General features: G+C 64.1%; 1 protein-coding gene across 1 annotated transcript; it reads left to right on the top strand.

Moving 5' to 3' along the window:
• Positions 1-2,549: 2,549 nt before the first annotated feature.
• On the top strand, positions 2,550-17,295 carry PWP2 (PWP2 small subunit processome component). Its single transcript, XM_047718738.1, has 21 exons — positions 2,550-2,627; positions 3,584-3,696; positions 4,943-5,037; positions 5,303-5,402; positions 6,251-6,394; positions 7,229-7,364; positions 7,615-7,838; positions 8,122-8,265; positions 8,385-8,455; positions 8,915-9,051; positions 9,483-9,631; positions 9,814-9,961; positions 10,189-10,339; positions 11,142-11,322; positions 12,300-12,447; positions 12,886-12,994; positions 14,002-14,067; positions 14,939-15,157; positions 15,294-15,444; positions 15,585-15,659; positions 16,737-17,295. Exons 1-21 carry the CDS (start codon positions 2,610-2,612, stop codon positions 16,906-16,908), a joined length of 2,751 nt encoding a protein of 916 aa, XP_047574694.1. The 5' UTR covers positions 2,550-2,609; the 3' UTR covers positions 16,909-17,295.
• The last annotated feature ends 535 nt before the right edge of the window (positions 17,296-17,830 follow it).

The raw sequence follows: 17,830 nt of genomic DNA, 5'->3' as shown, positions 1-17,830 counted from the left end.
GTATTTTTGTACATAAGAAATAGAGAACTCTTACTTCCCTGGGAAAGTGTGCTTGGAATCGAGCGGAGCAGACTGATCGAGCGAGTGTAGTCAGGTCCGACAGAGGTCAGGGCAACCTCAAGCATGTGAGCCCCAGAGGAAAGGGACCTTCGCAGCCGCTGGCGCCACCGGTCCTGCCGGTCGCCTGTGGGAGAGGCCAGTGTGGTGGCGCGGCGGGGAGCTGGGGCCACGGGGCGGCTCGGGGTACACAGAGCAGCTGAGTGCACCCTTCTGTGTTCTGTCTTTCCACTCCCTCAACAAATGAGGTGGTGTGAGTCCCCGCACCCCGCCCCATGTCTTTTTCATTTACAGAAATTGGAAACGTGTAAAGAAGACGAATATTGGTGTGTTTAATTAAACCGTTCAGAAAACTATCTTCCTTAGGTGCACTTTAAAACTAATCGACTTGGTCAACTAGTTAGGCAAATTAGAACTTCAGAATCTAATGATAGATAGGTTAGGGTTTCTCAAATAAACTTGTTTTGTTGTAAAAATTGACGATGGCCTCCAGACCGGCCAAGCCCTTTGAGTGAGGAGAACTTTGAGATTTGATTCTGGCAGAAAAGGCTCACACTGAGTATCATGTGGCTTTCCCTCTCCCCCTGGGGGGGAGGGGCGGGGGTGATTCGATGGTTACCTTGTTTCTGTTTGATTTTTTAGTGTCTGGGTTCTAACCCCAGACGAAATCCTCTCTAGTTACATAACATACTCGGGGAAAAAAATGGAGAAATCCTAAGTGTTCTTGGTGGGTTTTTTACTGTTTTCAATTGGTATAAATTCAAATTTATGGCTGGTTTGCCCCACCCCCCAATTACCCATAAGATTTTTTGGGTGAGTGCCTCTATTTTTGTTCTGTTTTGTTCTACAGAAATGAAACATGTTACCTAAAACTTGATCTTTTTTTTTTAAAAGCAGTAATTGGGCTTCTGTTATTTCTCAAATAAAATAAGGCTTATGTGTTTGAGACGAGCTGATTTTGTTAATAAAGATGGAGCAGCTGTTAAATAATTGTGAAGCTGGATATCAAATGAGCATCTAAGACAGAAGATGCAGCCGTTTTACACATACTGTGCAACATGAAATCTAGCAAGTGGAAAGGGGTATAAGTTATAATTTTGGTGAATTTCATGGGGTTTCCTGTGATTGGAAAAATTATAACTTCTGGTTCTAATGTGGAAATTGTTGTATTTAATCTGAAAATGACTTTTACCTCCAGTCCATTGTCAGCGCAGCGGGTCGCGGGTTGGATTCTATGCTAGTTAGTAGGTCTCGGTTGAGGTCTGTGGTCAGCAGAGACAACACACACAGGCTTCTGTTCGGATTTTCTTGATTAAAATAAGATTGAGTTACAGAATCAAAGAAACACTCCAGACGTGTCCATAAAAATAAGAAGTCATACTACTTTTTAAAGACTGAACTATGCTGATCTGAATGTTTCGCTGTCAGCTGTGATCTTTAAAATAAGCCCATGATTTTGGACTTCATTTGCGTTTTCATGAACGCGCCCCTCTCGGTTTACTCATCGCGTGCGTCGGGCTGTCAGACCCGAAAGGCTGGGATTCCGAGACTGGAGCAGGTGGCTCGCTGGTGACTTGGACGCTGCAGGATTAAACCAACTGCGTTGTCATGGTTACTGGGAGAGGCATTTTTCGCATTATCCTGTAATATACCGTTAGGCTAAAACCACTGTATTAAGACTTTAAAATGTAAGCACTACCGTTCTGGAAATACACATTTTAAGGAGAAACTTTGCTGTCTGAACGTCATTCTTTGCTGAGGCGCATGGAGGTCGCGCGCGCGGACTTGAAGGACGTCCCCGTCTCCTCCCCCGACCCTTGCTGCGGACTCCGGCTCCGACCGCCCGCTTCGCGGGGGCACGGGGGGTTTCGTCGTGGTTCGTCACCCCGCAGCCCGCAGGACCGAAGACGTGCGAGCTCCGGGCTCGGGGCCCCCCTGGACGGAGCCGCGGGCCGCACGCCTGGGAACGGAGCTGCCGCCGCGGCGTTCGCGCGTCCCCCGTGCGCGTCTCCGGCTCCCCGCGCGGCTCCCCGTTCGGGCCCCGCCCCCCGTTCGTCCTGCGGAGCCGTTAAGGGAGGACGGAGTCGGGGCGCCTCGTCTACTCCGGGCGGGCCTCAACCTTCTGCGAGCGCGGGGGCGAGGCCACCCGGCTGGACCCGAGCTCCAGCCTCGCGGCGGGTCAGGCCGCTGTGCCGCCCGGGGGGTGGCTCGGCCGCGGGGCGCGGCGGGGGCGGGGCACGAGGCCTGGGGTCCGCCTCGGGGCGTGGCGGGGGCGTGGCCCGCGGGACGGAGCTCCGCCTCGAAGCGCGGCGGGGGTGGGTGCGTGTTCCGGGCTCCGCCTCAGGGCGCGGCGGGGGCGGGGCACGAGGTCTGGGCTCCGCCCCGGGGAGGAGGCGTGGGCGCGGCTTGAAGGCTGGGCTCCTCTTCGGGGGACACCGCCCCTCCGGGCCTCCTGAGGGCGCTGTGGTGCCGCGCGGCCAGGCCCGGAAGTGCCTGCTTGGGGCCGGCGGGCGGCGCGGCGGCGGCGCGGCGGCACACGTGCGGCGGCCGCGATGAAGTTCGCGTACCGGGTGAGCGCGGGCGCGGCCGGAGGGTTCGCGGCGCGGGGTCCGGGGAGCGGCGGCGGGTCGGGAGAACGGGGCCGGGGCGCGCGCGGGCCGGAGCGCACTGTCAGCCTGTAGCCCGCGCGGCCGGCCTCGGGGCGGTGCGCGGCGGCCCCCGGACCGGACGGACAGGCGGCGGGAGAGCGCGAGCCCCGGCGCGGAGAGGGGCGGCGGGCCTGGCTCCCGGCGGCTCGCGGGGCGCCTGCCCTCCTCTTCCTCGCGGGCGGGGCCGCTCTACGCGCTCGCGGGCCAGCCCCGTGGGTCCGCTCCTCGTCGGGCTCCGCACTCCTCCGGGGCCCCGGCCTGGCCCGGACGCCGCCGGCCGGGCTGCTCCCGGTGCGCTCCCGCGGCTCCTGCTGTCCGGGGCCCACCCGACCCGCCTGCGGATCAGGTCTGCCCGTCGCGCTGCCCTGCAGGCCCTGCTCGCGCTCTGTGCTGAGCTCTTCGCGGCCCTGCCTGGCCGGTGGAGACTGGGAGGGCCTGCAGGGCGCAGACCCGGGGCGCAGCGCCGTCTCCAGGGCGCCCTTCAGTCTGATGAGTTCCCGGACTGGGCTCCGGAGGGTTGCTTTGTTGGGGTGGCCTTGAGCTAGGGTGCTGGGGGGTTGCCGCCCATTGCTCAGCTCTTCTTTCGCTGCAGGGTGGGTCCCCTTCGTGTGTGGAGACCTCACCCCCAGACGCTCACCGTGGCCCTCACTCTCTTTGGCAGGGCTTGGAGCCCCCGGGGCTGGGACTCCCTTCCCCTTCCTGTGTCCCTCCTGGCCAGGCTGCATAGGTGGTCAGGAAGCGTGCCAGGAGGGACCCAGGAATGGCCAGGGACCTGGGGGGGCGGGCGAGCTCTGCACCGCCCTGGACCAGAGGCCTCCCTTAGCCTTTCCTGCAGTTTGGGGCTTTCTTTGTACTAAGATGGCCTACTTGTTTTTCAGTTTTCAAATTTGCTGGGGACAGTGTATCGGTGTGGAAACTTGAATTTTACGTGTGATGGAAATTCACTGATCAGCCCTGTGGGAAACAGAGTCACCGTATTCGACCTTAAAAAGTAAGTGTTGAAATGACTTGAACAGCACGGACGGTTACAGCGCGCAGCAAAAACTGACCGTGTCTCCCTCCTCCTCCCCTTCCTAGTGCAACCCAGGGGAGGTTCTGCAGGTGTGCGTAGTGTCAGCGCGTCACTCGCGGGACTGCTTTGCTCTAGTCCCTCTAGGCCCTCGCCTAAGCCCTGGAGTCTCGGTCATCGTGCTGGGTGCTGGCTTGGGAGGCCACCCTGGACCCTCTGCTGGGCCAGCGCCGAGCTCGCCGCAGCCCAGTTCTACTTGCCAGGTTCGCTTTCCTTCTCCTGAACCGGCACGTGGCTCTGTTCCTTTCTCCTCAAGGGGAAGGACTCATGAACGGTTGTCATCCTTTCCCAGAGTCACGTGGCCAGGGTGAGACCCTCCTGTTGCCTGGGGGTGCCTGGAGTTGTGTCTGGCTCTGCAGGCTCCGCCTCCTGGTCTGTGCAGTGGGACGATGGTTCCTATCCTCTCTGGGACTCATTTCCTGACGCCCCCGAGAGCAGTGCCCGGGCGGGGCGCCCTGGGCCAGCAGGCGAGATGGTCACAGCTAACGGGGCTGGAGTGAGGACTGCACGCTCGGTGGAAACCAGAGAGCAGAAGAGTGGGGCGCAGAGTTAGTCCAAGCCAACGGCTGCTGCCTTCTTGTTTCTCGTGTTACTTACTTTCCCATCCTGTGATGACAGCCTCACGGGGCTGTGCAGGCCCTGGGGTTAACTCCTTCTGGGGAACATTTAGCGCATTTCCAGTTTGGGGACTTGATAGCCTTCGCGGAGTACTCCTGGGATGCGCTTCTACGGACAATCAGAGTCCCCCCCAGTTTACTTTTTTGTGTGAGAGGGGGCGTGCGTGCCTGCATGTGTGCTTGTGCATGTGGAGGGCGCAGAGGAGAGAGGACCTCGAGCAGACTCCCCACTGACCGCAGAGGCTGTCGTGGGGCTCCATCCCGTGACCTGAGATCACAGCGAGCCAAAATAGAAAGACGCTCAACTGACTGAGCCACCGGGTTCCCCAAACCAAAGCCCGTTTTTAAGGTTTTTAATATGTTTTGCCAAGTTTTCTGCAGGGACCTGGTCTTATTTCCTCTTTTCCAGCAGGGAGCTGGGGACCAGCCGTGAGCTCTGGCCCCGGAGCCGGCCAGGGACAGGAGGGGGGTAAGGGGTGGGTGGTCTGAGGCCGCCCCCTCCTTGTCTCATGACTGAGACCAGCGACACCGCTGTGGTTTTTGTCTCTCAGCAACAAATCCAACACTCTGCCCTTGGCTACGCGGTACAACGTCAAGTGCGTAGGGCTGTCCCCAGACGGCCGCCTGGCCATCATCATCGATGAAGGTGAGCGCCCTTGGCAGGGAGGTGGCAGCGCAGGCATCTGGGGGGCAGGCAAGGCAGGTGGCAGGGTGACTCGAGGCCGGCACCAATCCCACCGGGGTCTCAGCCCCTCCAGTCCTCTCCCCCAGTCGCTTTCTTGCCTGAGACTGTCTTGGGCTTTGGGGTGAGGGCATGGCGGGGGACGTGGACATTCCCGGGTGTCATCCTAGGCTGGGCCATGGCTATCCTGTCTGGCGTGACTCTACACCTGCCACTGTCCCTCCCGCAGGGGGGGACGCGCTGCTGGTCAGCCTGGTGTGCAGGTCCGTGCTGCACCACTTCCACTTCAAGGGCTCAGTGCACAGTGTGTCCTTCTCTCCGGATGGCAGGTAGGGGCCCGGGGCTCGGGGCAGGGCGTGCGCCAAGTCCAGACCCCGTGGCGGGTGCAGTCGGGCTCGGGCGCTCCTCCGACTAGAGGCATCAGCGTGGGAGCCCGTGCCCAGGACTCCTCTTGGCTGCCCTCCAGGCTCCCGTCGGGCCGCGTGGCCACAGGCCCTGCTCTCCGTCCTCTGCAGCTCGTGCTCCCGTCTGGAGCGGGTGGTTCTAAAGCTGTGCCACCGGAGCCACTTCAGAACAGTCGTGGGCCTCGGACGGTCTCGCGGTCTGCAGACAGAGCCACAGAGGACTCCTTGGTTCTGAGTAGCGCTGACCCCCAGTTTGAGGTCCACAGGGAGGAGAGTGTGTGCGGATAGGGTCCTGGCTGGACCCGGCCTTGCTCCGGGTTCAGGGCTCCAGGAGAGAGGGCTCTATCCTGGGGTGCTCACGCCCAGACTGACCTGGATAGGCCGTGGAGGGGGCGGCTCTGGGTTTCAGCCATGAGCCCCCAACCCATGTCCAGCCTCAGAAATCCCTTAGAAGGCAGCGGCCGCTCCTCTGTGCCTGTCGCACGGAGCCCGTGTTGTCTTTCCAGCTCCCCCGGGGCTGGTCCAAGTGTGGCCCTGTCTTGGTGGCTGTCCCCCAGGCTGGTGAGAGCGCCGGGGGTGCCTGTGCTCCGGGACAGCGGAGTGGCAGGGATCAGGGTCCCCGTGAGAGAAGATGGGGGTTGGGGGCCGTGGAGAGCCGGGCCCCCACATTCGCCTCTCGTAGGAAACTGCTCCGGGCAGGGGCGCTGTCCTCAGGCTCTGCACTGGGCTCTGGAGTCTGGGGGTGTTGGATCCTGATGGCCTGTTTGCCGCAGGAAGTTCGTTGTCACGAAAGGCAACATTGCTCAGATGTACCACGCCCCTGGGAGGAAGCGGGAATTCAATGCCTTCGTCCTGGACAAAACTTACTTTGGGCCCTACGACGAGACCACGTGCATCGATTGGACAGATGACTCCAGGTGAGACCAGGGGCGGGGCCTGGTGTTGGATGGGGAGCCCTGGTGACTCCTGTCACATCCCAGAGTTCCGCCTGGAAATGGTTTCTCTTGAGCATTGCTGGGGCTGGAGGTCGGTGGGCTCCTGGCTGCGAGCGGGGCCGGCACAGGTCTGGCGTCTGTCTCTGGAAACCAGAGCGCAGCTTCGGGTCCTTGACAAGGGCACCAGAATCCATCGTGCCGCATGTCAGAGCAGCCGTGTCCGTGGGAGGGTCGGGGGGCTTCTCCCGGCAGGGGCGCTGGCCCCGTCCTCACGGCTGCTCCCCCGCCGCCCCGGAGGGCTGCTGGCTCGGGGCTGCGCAGGGACAGGTGGGGGCTGGTGGCTGGTGCTAGTCTGGGGTCGGGCACCATGGGGGGCGGAGCAGGGGGGCAGTGCAGCCCTTGTGCTCCTGGCAGACAGGTCTTCGGGGCCGAGCGGGGCCCCCTGCCGCCTAACCCGCCGCCCTGCCCCCCGCTGCTTTGGCGAGGTACCACCGGTTCCCGGGTTTGGCTGGCCTGTGCCAGGAGCGGGGCCCCTCAGATGGGGTCACGGAGAGTCAGGGAGGCGTGAGGAGCGGGGCTCCCCACGTGGCCGCTGATGGGCTTAGCGGTCACTTCTCAGAGCCCCTGTGCTGCCACCTCGAGAGGGACAGCTCTGTGAGGAGGGACGGTGATTCGACCCTGAGGAACGTGGGGGCGCCACCGACACTGGGGGAGATCCGGGCCGGGCAGCCCGGGCTGGTCACCCTGGGCGGCTCCCCTGTGCTGGCTGGCGCTCCACCGGGAGCCCTGAGGACGAGCCCGGTCTCCTCTGTCCAGGTGCTTCGCCGTTGGGAGCAAGGACATGTCCACGTGGGTGTTTGGAGCCGAGCGCTGGGACAACCTCATCTACTACGCGCTGGGGGGACACAAGGACGCAATCGTGGCCTGCTTCTTTGAGTCCAACAGTCTGGACGTGCGTCCCCGGGGGGCCCAGCGGCATCCCAGATGGCAGCCACGCACCAGCCTCACCCCTAGATGCAGGCGCCCTCCCGGGTCACCTGGGGCTGTTCAGGGAGCAGCGGCACCTGTTGGCTGTCCCTTGCGGTCACCTCTTCCAGCGCTTGGGGGTGGGCCGTATGGGCCAGGGGAAGCCGGGACCGCGAGCCTGCCCCGTGGCTGGTGGGCACCGGCGTCGGGACGATCTCACGCATTTCCTTCTACAGCTCTACACCCTCAGCCAGGACGGCGCCCTGTGCGTGTGGCAGTGTGACACCCCCCCCGAGGGCCTGCGGCTGAAAGCGCCCACGGGCTGGAGGGCAGAGCTGCTGCAGGGCGCAGAGGAGGAGGAGGACGACGAGGAGGGGGAGGAGGAGCGCACCGTCCGGGGGAAGGCAGCGCCTGCGGCCGAGGAGCAGCAGGGGAAAGTGAAGTACTCGCGGCTGGCCAAGTAGGTGTCCCTGGGGGTGGCGGGGCTCGCGCCCTCAGGGCTGCCATGTGATGCGCCAGCCTGGAGAGCAGGCCGGGCTGGGGGGCCGGCCGGGAGCCGCCTCGTGTCCCAGGGGCAGGGGCAGGGAGGCTCAGTGAGGGGCGAGCCTCGGGGAGCGGGAGCGAGAGGGCAGGGCCGCGGGTCCAGGGCCCATGGCCTGGGGATCCCGGGGGGCCGGGGCAGGCGGAGGTCAGCGTGGCCGTTTGGCCCCGCCCGCAGCTCCTCGGAACCCCCGTCTGCTTAGGTACTTTTTCAACAAAGAGGGAGATTTTAACAAGCTGACGGCCGCCGCGTACCACAAGACGACCCGCCTCTTGGTCAGCGGCTTCGCCTCTGGCGTCTTCCACCTGCACGAGCTCCCCGAGTTCAACCTCATCCACTCCCTGAGGTGAGGAACCCCTTGGCACCGTGGCGGGGGGGTGGGGCGCAGAGTGCCAGGCGGGCGGTGGCCTGGGGCTGACGGTACTGCCCGCCTGCCCCCTGCCCCCATGGTGCGCTCCTGCTCAGCATCTCTGACCAGAGGATCGCGTCCATCGCTATCAACGGCTCCGGGGACTGGGTCGCCTTTGGCTGCTCAGGTGCGCCTTGGTGTGGGGTCGCGCGGGGACAAGAACAGAGCTGCTGCTCTCGGACTGCTGATGTGACCCCCTCGCCCCCCCCAGCTGTGGGGCTGCGCCAGCTCCCGGGATAAGCCCCTTCCATATGCCGGTGCGAGCGAGCGCACTGGGCGGGCCGGGGGCTCTCGTGGGAGGGAGCTGGGCGCCCCTCGGAGCTGTGAGCTCCCCGTTGCCCGAGCCCCCTTCTCGGTCAGCCGCTGGGCCTGTGGCTGTGGGCCTCTGGGGGTGGGGGGTGCTGGGGCAGGTGCCTGTGCAACGGTGACTCAGGCCATCAGTCTCTGCCGGGCACCCTCTCTCAGGTTAGGGGGCTGGGGACACCAGCCTCGGTGGGTCAGACGGTCAGGCTGCCGGCTGCCTGGGTCTGCCTGCAGGCCGCCGTGTCTCGGACAGTCCCCAGCCCATCCCTGCATGACTCTGCAGGCCTGGGCCAGCTGCTGGTGTGGGAGTGGCAGAGCGAGTCGTACGTGCTCAAGCAGCAAGGCCACTTCAACAGCATGGTGGCCCTGGCCTATTCCCCCGACGGACAGTACCTCGCCACCGGCGGCGATGACGGCAAGGTGGGGCTTGGCCTGGGGTGAGAGGGGCGTGCGGTCTCGTCCTCCTGGCCCCCGGGGAGGGAGAGCCAGGCCCCGACTCTGGGGCTCACCCTGCTGCATCCAGGCTCATGAGAAGGTGTCCATAGGCTCCCCGGGACTTAGAGGGGACAGCCGGCCGGCCGTTTCTGTGGTAACGGCACGGCCTCTGGTGTTCATGCAGCTGATCGGCTGGGGCTCAGTCCATGGGGGCAGCTGTGTCACGTGGGTGCGAGCTCGTTGTGCTTCTTGGGGTGACATGGGCTCCCGCCAGCCCCCAGGCCTCTCTCATAGGGGCGAGGAGCAGGTGTGTGCATAGCTGTGAAGGGGGGCGTGGTTGAGATGACCAGAGCGTGTGCATGTGGCCCTGAGCTGTGCCCAGCCCCGCCCCTCACCCCTTACCCCCGCCCCCGTAGGTCAAGGTGTGGAACACCCTCAGTGGTTTCTGCTTCATCACTTTCACGGAGCACTCAAGCGGGGTCACCGGTGTGACCTTCACGGCTACTGGCTACGTCATTGTGACCTCTTCCATGGACGGGACTGTGCGTGCTTTCGACCTTCACAGGTGACCTGCCCGCTCCGTCCTCTCTCTGGGCGGGCCTTGAGAGCGCGACTGAGGGCTCGTGGGCTTGCTGGGAAGCACGTAGTGTAGACAGGCTCAGGATGAACCTGAACCCTGGGGCCCCAGGGACTCGGGGCGTCAGGGCTCTGTGAGCCGTGCCAGCCAGAGGCCTGGTCTCCGGGCAGGTACCGGAACTTCCGCACCTTCACGTCCCCGCGGCCCACCCAGTTCTCTTGCGTGGCTGTGGACTGCAGCGGGGAGGTCGTGTCTGCCGGGGCCCAGGACTCCTTCGAGGTCTTCATCTGGTCCATGCAGACAGGCAGGCTCCTGGATGTGAGTGTCCGGTCTGGGGGCGGGGGGTGGGGGACACAGCACATGGGAGGGTGCCTCTGCGGACCCCAGGGGAGGGGCAGTGGCATCTTCTGGCCGTGGTTCCTCCCCCCCTGCACTGAGACCCAGACTGTTGTCAGCCTGCCCGTCCTGCAGCCTCGGTGCACAGGCCTGGTACATGGCGCGGTCCCCGGGGCTGTCTTTTCCTACCTCCTCTCTGGACACTGTAGGTCCTGTCTGGTCACGAGGGCCCCATCAGCGGTCTGTGCTTTAACCCGGTGAAGTCGGTCCTGGCCAGTGCCTCCTGGGACAGGACAGTGCGCCTGTGGGACATGGCAGACAGCTGGAGGACCACAGAGACGCTGGGCCTGACCTCGGATGGTGGGTGCATGGGGGGCACAGGTACAAGGTGTCACCTGGGGAGGGAGGCCTCGTTTCGGAGCCATTATCCATCTGTCCCAGTTGTATGTACACGTAAACCCGGACGCCCAGCTGCTGCCCAGCTACTGGGGTTGGTGGCCCTGTTCTCTTCCTCCGTGTCAGGCTCCTCTCCAGGAGAGCGAGCCGGGCGCCCCCCCGCGCTGCCGTCCCTGAGACGCAGCTGCTGTTCTCGACCCCAGGGTGACTGTAGGCGCAGGAGGCTCCCCGGGGCCCTGGCATCTGTGTGCGTGGGTGAAGCCGTCCTGCCCTGCACGCCTCCCGGGTGCTTCGCGGGCCCCTGGGCTCCGCGGCCTCCGCAGCGTCTCTGCTTGCCCACGCGGCCCTGGGACGTGCTAGCAGCTGCCGGCGGCCGGCCGGGCTCTCCGCGGGGCCTCGGCCCTGAGCCCTGCCCCCCCGGCTAGTCTGTCTGGGGGCTGTCCTGCAGCGCTGTTGTGATCTTCCTGTGCCTTCCCCGGCGCAGCCTGGCCTTTTGCTTATACCCTCCCACCAGGCTGGCCTGGGACTGTCCTGGGACAGCCCCACCTGGGGCCTCTTGCCTCAGCGCTGGTTGGGGCCTGGGGCCTCTCCTGCAGGGTGGAGCTTTTGTGGGGAGAGCCGGGGGCCCCCACCTGTCACGTGCAGACCTGGGGTGCTGGTGCCCGCCTGGCTTTCCCAGCGTGAGGCTGGCTGAGGGTGGGGAGGGTGCGGCCGCCGGCAGGACTGTGAGCTCTTCCTCTGGCCCTGATGACGCATCTCTCTCCAGCTCTGGCCGTGACCTTTCGCCCTGACGGTGCGGAGCTGGCTGTGGCCACCCTGAACTCCCAGATCACCTTCTGGGACCCTGAGAACGCCGTGCAGACGGGCTCCATCGAGGGCAGGCATGACCTCAAGACGGGCAGAAAGGAGCTGGACAAGATCACGGCCAAGCACTCGGCCAAGGGGAAGTGAGTGCCTCCGTGAGCAGCCGCGGCGGATTCTGCCGCGAAGTCCCGGGTCTGTGTGGCCTTGGGGCTCTTCCCCCTGGGGGGGAAGGAGCCTGTGTCGGGTCTGTGACTGGTCAGTCTCCATGTCCTCGTGCCCCCTGGGCTGCGGATCGGGCGGGACCGGCGGCTGTGAGCGCATCTTTTCTTAGGTTTTTTGGGGTGTGTCTTGGGGTGGAATCGCTGGGGGGTCACGCGGTGTCCAGGCTTTGCTTCTGTGAGGATCTGGAGCATTTGGCAAAGTGGCTGCACCACCTGCGGCGCCGGTCTCGCCCGCCACCCACCTTGTTCCCGCGGGCTTCTAGACGACAGCCCTCTGGGCCGGGCTGAGGCGCTTTCTGTGCGCGGTTCTGGTTCGTGCTTCCCCGAGGCTGCAGGAGGTCATCCGGGGTGTCCGCTCCTCTGGGTCGGGGTCTTGACCGGGGTGATGGGAGTGTCCGCATGGTCCTGATAGGCGACGCTCGGAGGATCTGGGCCTGGACGTCCTGCTTTCTGCCCAGGGCTTTCCCTCTCAGTGGTGTCTGCGGCACGAGCACGTTCCGGTGGATGACGTCTCGTCACTTTCTTCTGCTGCTTGGGTTCTTTGGTGTCACACGCGATGCTGTCTCGTGTCCCGTGAGCAGCCCGGCCGGCAGCGGCCCAGCTTTTCCCCGCACAGGGCTGAGCAGGCGGCCCTGCCAGTGGCTGCTGTGCGTGTGGCAGGCAAAGTGGCCTCCTTGTCCTGCCCCAGGAGGGCTCTCCCGAGAGAGGGTCATGTCTCTGGAGTCTCTCCTGGGGGTGGTGCTGCCGCGGAGCCCAGCGGGTGATGTTGTCTTGTGAGGCCCAGGCCAGAGCCTCCTGAGGACGGAGCTCCCCCCGGGGCTTGGGCTGGGGTGGGGGGGATGGGGAGCCGCACGTCGGGGGTCTCAGCAGTGACGAGGCTCCTGTCCCCTTGGCTTCAGGGCCTTCACCACGGTGTGCTACTCCGCGGACGGCCAGAGCGTGCTGGCAGGAGGGATGTCCAAGTTTGTGTGTATCTACCACGTCAAGGAGCAGATCCTCAGGAAGAAGTTCGAGATCTCCTGCAACCTCTCCCTGGACGCCATGGAGGTGAGGGGAAGTGCCGGCTGCCTCGCCCCAGCCCTGCCCCCCCCACGCCCAGGCCCCGTCTCCATGCGCCCAGGCCCCCATTGCTGTCTGAGGCCCGCCCCCTCCTGAGTTGGGGGCAGGGGACGGTCCCTGCAGATGGGCAGGCTAAGCGGAGCAGACGCCCCCACGTGTGCCGGCCCCTCGGGGGCTGCAGGAGCGCTGGCTGGGGGTGCGTTGGAGGGTCCCGGCCCCACCCACCCGCGGCAGGCTCAGAGCAGCTTCCGCCTCGCGGGGGTGAAAACTGGCTTGTCCGTGCCTTGGAGTCTTTGTGCTCCGTGGCTGTTCCCCGCGGGGCCACGTCTCCACCAGTGTTTGTGGCGTGTGAGTGAAGCAGGGTCTGGGGGCTGGGCTCTTCCCCTCTACCTGATGAGCAAGACCCCTGGGGTTTCGTCCTTCCAGGAGTTTCTAAACCGGAGGAAAATGACAGAGTTTGGCAACCTGGCGCTGATCGACCAGGACGCCGGGGTGGAGGATGGAGTCGCGGTGCCCCTGCCGGGCGTGAAGAAAGGTGAGCAGAGGGCCCCCGCGTCCCCCAAGGCCACGGCCGCAGCACGCTGCCCTGCCCAGCACCCACTCCTCCCAGGAGACCGCGGCTTTGCTTTCCTCTTGGGGCTGCAGTGATTATGTCCAGGAGCTCTTGTCACACGCGAGTAGCCCGCGGCCCCCTCGCCTGTCTGGGCCTGTGGCTTTGCTCTCTGGCCGCTGCCCGGCCCTGTGCCTCACACTCACCCCCACGTGGGCCACGAGGAGGGCTCTGTGGGCTCCGGGATCAGGGAGCTGGAGTCAAAGAGGCCCAAGGAGGGCACGCCCCTCACAGGGAAGGGGTGGCACGGGCTTTAGTAGACCATTAGAAAGGGACAGCACGCAGCTAGAAAGTCAGTGTGCCGGCCGTGACCGCGCAGCCGCCCTGCCCATGCCAGCCTCTTCCCTCACCCCAACCTGGTGCTGGCCTCTCCCCTGCCCACTCCCACCTCTGCTGCTGGCCTCTCCCCTGCCCACTCCCACCTCTGCTGCTGGCCTCTCCCCCTGCCCCCCACTCCCACCTCTGCTGCTGGCCTCCCTTCTGGCATTGGCCTGGGCCAGCTCATTCCAGCCCTGGCTCATGCTGCTTCATGTGCCAGAGAGCCCACACTGCACGTCGGGCTGCAGGGATGCCCCAGCGACTGAGCCTCCACGGTGCAGAGCTGCCCTGTGAAGTCGTGTGAGCTGTGCACTGCGCTAAGCACCGGACGGAACGGGTGTCTGGGGACTGGAGCCACCCTGCTTCCCAGCCTTGGGGTTAGGCCAAGGCCTTTTGCCAAAACAGACAAGCTGTCTGCTGGCCAAGCGGGGTGGATGCTTGGGAGCAGGGGCTCCAAGGGGTCGTCTGTGGAGGCCAGTGGTGCCTGTGAAACAGCCGCTGAGGCCCAGGACATGCCTGCTGCATGTGCAGACGGAGTGGGAAGGCCAGGGGAGAGCAGCGGGTCCCTGCCTTCGTCCTGTGAGTGGTAAAGAAGGCGCTGCCCTGTTTTCCAGGTGACATGAGCTCTCGGCACTTCAAGCCTGAAATCAGGGTGACTTCCCTTCGCTTCTCTCCCACCGGTGAGCCCTGAGTGGTGGGTGGGTTGTTGGAGCTCGGAAGGGCAGGGGTAGTCCCGCTGGGCTTCCGGTGCACACTGGGCTTGTCACCTCTGCTCCCAGGGACAGGGCTGGTCACCGCTCTGGCTGGCCCTGGGTCCTGCTGTTCTCCAGAGGACAGTGAAGAGGGTGGCCGTGGACCTACTGGGCGTTGAAATGGGGAGGCGGGCACCCACCCTGAGCTCCACTCTCATGTGGCAGTCATCTGAGGGGCCACGGGGGAGGGTCTATGTCCACAGGGCCTGGGACCATCAGGTAAACGTGGTCCCATGGAGCTGGCAGGACACGGATGCTTGGAGTGGGCTAGTGTGGGGCGATAGGCAACACTCCCCAGCAGGGCGCAGAGCCGTGCGTGGCCATGTACCACTGTGCGGGCTAGGCTGCAGACCATGGCCCAGGGACAGCACTGGGAGCCCCTCGCTCGGGGGCCTGCGGTTTTCTGACCCGCGGCGCTGCTTGTCCGGGCGTCTTCCCCGGGCTCCACGGTGCCGTTACAGTGTCTCAGCTGAGGCTATGTGGCCCGCAGACACGGGTGTGCGCCCCTGCGGGGAGCTGACCGGGCATGGTGCACATGAGTGTGTCTGCTCCTGTGAGCACGTGCTAGTGGGGAGGGGGGGGAAGCCTGTGTCCGCGACCCTGGCACCACCCCCCCCATTGCTCCCGGAGGAGCCAGTGGCTTGGGCGGGAGTGGGAGGATCGCATCCCCATGCGCCTTTCTTGCTGTTGGCGTTTGGGTCCACGGGAACATGGTACGTACCCAGTACCTGTTCTTTAAAAAAGTGGGGGAAAGTGAAAATCGGTGTTCGGGAAGGCTCTCGACGGCTTCATTACCCAGGGCGCTGCTGGGCAGCCACCACCACCGAGGGACTCCTCGTCTACTCCCTGGACACGCAGATGCTGTTTGACCCTTTCGAGCTAGACACCGGTGTCACCCCTGTGCGCATCCGGGCGGCCCTGCGCCAGCAGGACTACACCGGGGCCATTCTCATGGCCTTCCGGCTCAACGAGAGGAAGCTGCTGCAGGAGGCGCTGGAGTCGGTGCCCTGGGACGAGGGTGAGCACTGGGGTGGGCCCCCAGGGGCCGGGAGCACCCCATGTCCGGGCTCGGGGCTCTGCAGAGCCGTCCTCCCCTTTCCTCCCAATGGGAGCCGTCCCTGCCAAGCAAGCCCAGTTTTCTCCTGCTCCTGCAGTCGAAGTGGTCAGCTCCTCGCTCCCGGAGTTGTACGTGGAGAGAGTGCTGGAGTTCTTGGCTTCATCCTTCGAAGTGTCTTGTCACCTGGAGTTCTACCTCATATGGACGCAGAAGTTGCTCCTGGTGCACGGGCAGAAGTTGAAGGCCAGGTCAGAAGCGCTTCCCCGGGGTCGGCTGTGGTCCCGTCCGTCGGCTGGGCTCTGTAGGTCGGGAGGCTGCGTGCGTGCCCACGAGCGGGGCCTCATGGCGGTGGGCTGCGGCCATGCACTGAGGCGGGTCTCCTGTGCAGGGTGGGGAAGGTGCTGCCAGCCGTTCAGTTCCTCCAGAAGAGTATCCAGCGGCACTTGGACGACGTCTCCAGGCTGTATGTGTTGCCGTGGGCGGGGCCGGGGGGTGCGGAGGGGACAGCGGTGCTGGGGGGTGGCCCCATCCCCAGCTGGGTCCACACGGGGGGCTGCCCCACAGTGGGACTCGAGGTCCCAGCTTCAGGCGTGGCCAGGAGTTGAAAAGAGAGCGCTCTCTCAGTGAAACCAGTACCTTCCACCATCAGACCAGCGGAGGAAGGAGTGCCGTGTGGGGTCAGGAGCCTCTGTCCTGTCGCCAGCTGCTTTCTTCCTGGCTCACGCCTCTTCTGCCCCCTGCCCTGAGGTTGAGTGGAGGGGTGGGCATGCAGAGCACCTGGGGTCTCCGGGGCTGCCTTCAGGGCCCGTGGCCAGGGGTCCCCACTCCATCCCCAGCAGCATGTTCCCTGCCCTGGCTGTGTCTGCCCAGCGCCCGCAGGCAGGGGCCTATTATGTCCTTGACGGCTTCCTTGGTCTTTTGGAGCCTTGCAGAAGCCCTTCCTCCTGGAGGCTTTTCTTCTGAGAGTCCTGGCCGCCCGCTGGGATGCCGTGGGGGTGTGGGGGTCCTGCGTCAGTGCTGCCCTGCTGTTTGTTGGGGCCTCTGTGACTCTGCAGAGCTCTGTCAGAGAGACGGGGCTCCTTGTAATGTGGCGATCCCGTGAACGCATCGTTGCTGGGATGCCCACGTGTGGTGGTTTGCGCTGATGTGGGGACGCAGCTCGCTGTTGTGTATTCATCTGGGGGGGCTCCAGTTACGTTGCCAAACTGGATCTTGTTTGAGGTTTCCCACAGGGCGGTGGTTTTCTCAGTCCTTTGCCTTGAGCTCGTCCATACCGGGTGGTTTCCTCATGGAAACACGGGTGTGATTTTTCTCTTTACTTTCTTCACGTGGGGCATGAACTGAGTCTGGGGGCCCCCTCTCTGCTCCCTTGAATGGGTGTGAAGCCGGGCAGCAGCCCCTCGGGATCTGGTCTTGCCGGGGAGGCTGTCTAGGTCACCTGTGGCCAGTTGCTCTCGGGGTCCCAGGGAAGCTGCTGGGGCGCCCACAGGAGAGGAGAGCGGTCACTTTGCCTGACAGGACTCCTGTGCACTTTGAACAGCTGCGACTGGAACCGGTATAACATCCAGTACGCCCTGGCGGTGTCCAAGCAGCGTGGCCTGAAACGCCCCTCAGAGCCGTCGGGGAGCGACGATGAAGCAGACGCGTCTGACGACGACACTCTGCACCTGCCGGGCGTGCGACACGGGCACGGGCACGGGCAGCTGGTGTAGGACCGGCCACACTTGCGGCTCTGCTTGCTTCGGTTAAGACCGCTGACGAGACGGAGCCCTGCGGCCTGGGCCCAGGGAAGCAAGTGAGGGCGGCGGCGCGGAGACGCCAACAGGAGGACGGCATCTACTTCCCGGGCCAGCACCGGCTTGGCACATGGTCCCGGGAGCTGTGTGCTGTGAGCCAAGGTGAATGTCGCTCGTCTGCTGTTGGAGACGCCGGTCTACAGAGATGAATGGGTCCATTTTTATAGACTCGAACTTTGTGTGACCATTATTTATATTTTTAATACGGTTTTGATGATTTGGAGATGAAAAAAAATGAGGTTGTCTATGATAAAAGTGTGGATTAAATCTGCACTCTGAATTGAAAGTGTTTGTATCATTGGGGTCACCTGCCTGTTGGCCTCTCTGTGCTGGGGGAATGGGTGAGCGGGACAGCTGGAGTGCCCGCCATGCCCTAGCCCACGTGGCCCCCGACCTGCGTGGCCCCCAGCCCAGGCTGTCTTGCCTCTGGAGTCTCCTGGAGTCTCTGTGCACTCTGACTTTGGAGAGGGACACACGGGGATCCCTGGGGCTGGAACTGGACCGTGCTCTTGGGGAGCTCACTTGACCTCCTGTGCCAACTCTGCAGGGCCACATGGAGGAGACAAGCTGTGCTTTCCCGTCAGCCCCCCTGTCCTGGTCCCTGAGGCTCGGTGGAGGCAGCCTCCACTCAGGAGCAGGGAAACCGGGCCCAGCTGGGTGCAGCACTTTCTGGACTGGGTACAGTGGGTGGGTACAGCGTTTGCTGGGTCTCAGCCTGGGGCTCCTCAGGCCACCTGCACCTGCTCCTGGGCTCTGTGACCCGGGCTGTGCACCCATGGTGTGTGTGCTCGGGCCCTGGCCGTCACTGGGTGCCCACAGCCCCTCCACGCAGCTGCGA

The sequence above is a fragment of the Lutra lutra genome, chromosome 1 (genome assembly GCF_902655055.1).
Source record: "Lutra lutra chromosome 1, mLutLut1.2, whole genome shotgun sequence".
Taxonomy (NCBI): domain Eukaryota; kingdom Metazoa; phylum Chordata; class Mammalia; order Carnivora; family Mustelidae; genus Lutra; species Lutra lutra.
This window is presented reverse-complemented; position numbering and strand designations above follow the sequence as displayed.

What these genes read in the sequence shown, in the direction of transcription:
- PWP2 (XM_047718738.1), top strand. An exon ending in AAGCACTCGGCCAAGGGGAA is followed by an intron (nt 11,323 to 12,299) that starts GTGAGTGCCTCC and finishes CCTTGGCTTCAG; the next exon opens with GGCCTTCACCACGGTGTGCT. An exon ending in TCTCCCTGGACGCCATGGAG is followed by an intron (nt 12,448 to 12,885) that starts GTGAGGGGAAGT and finishes TCGTCCTTCCAG; the next exon opens with GAGTTTCTAAACCGGAGGAA.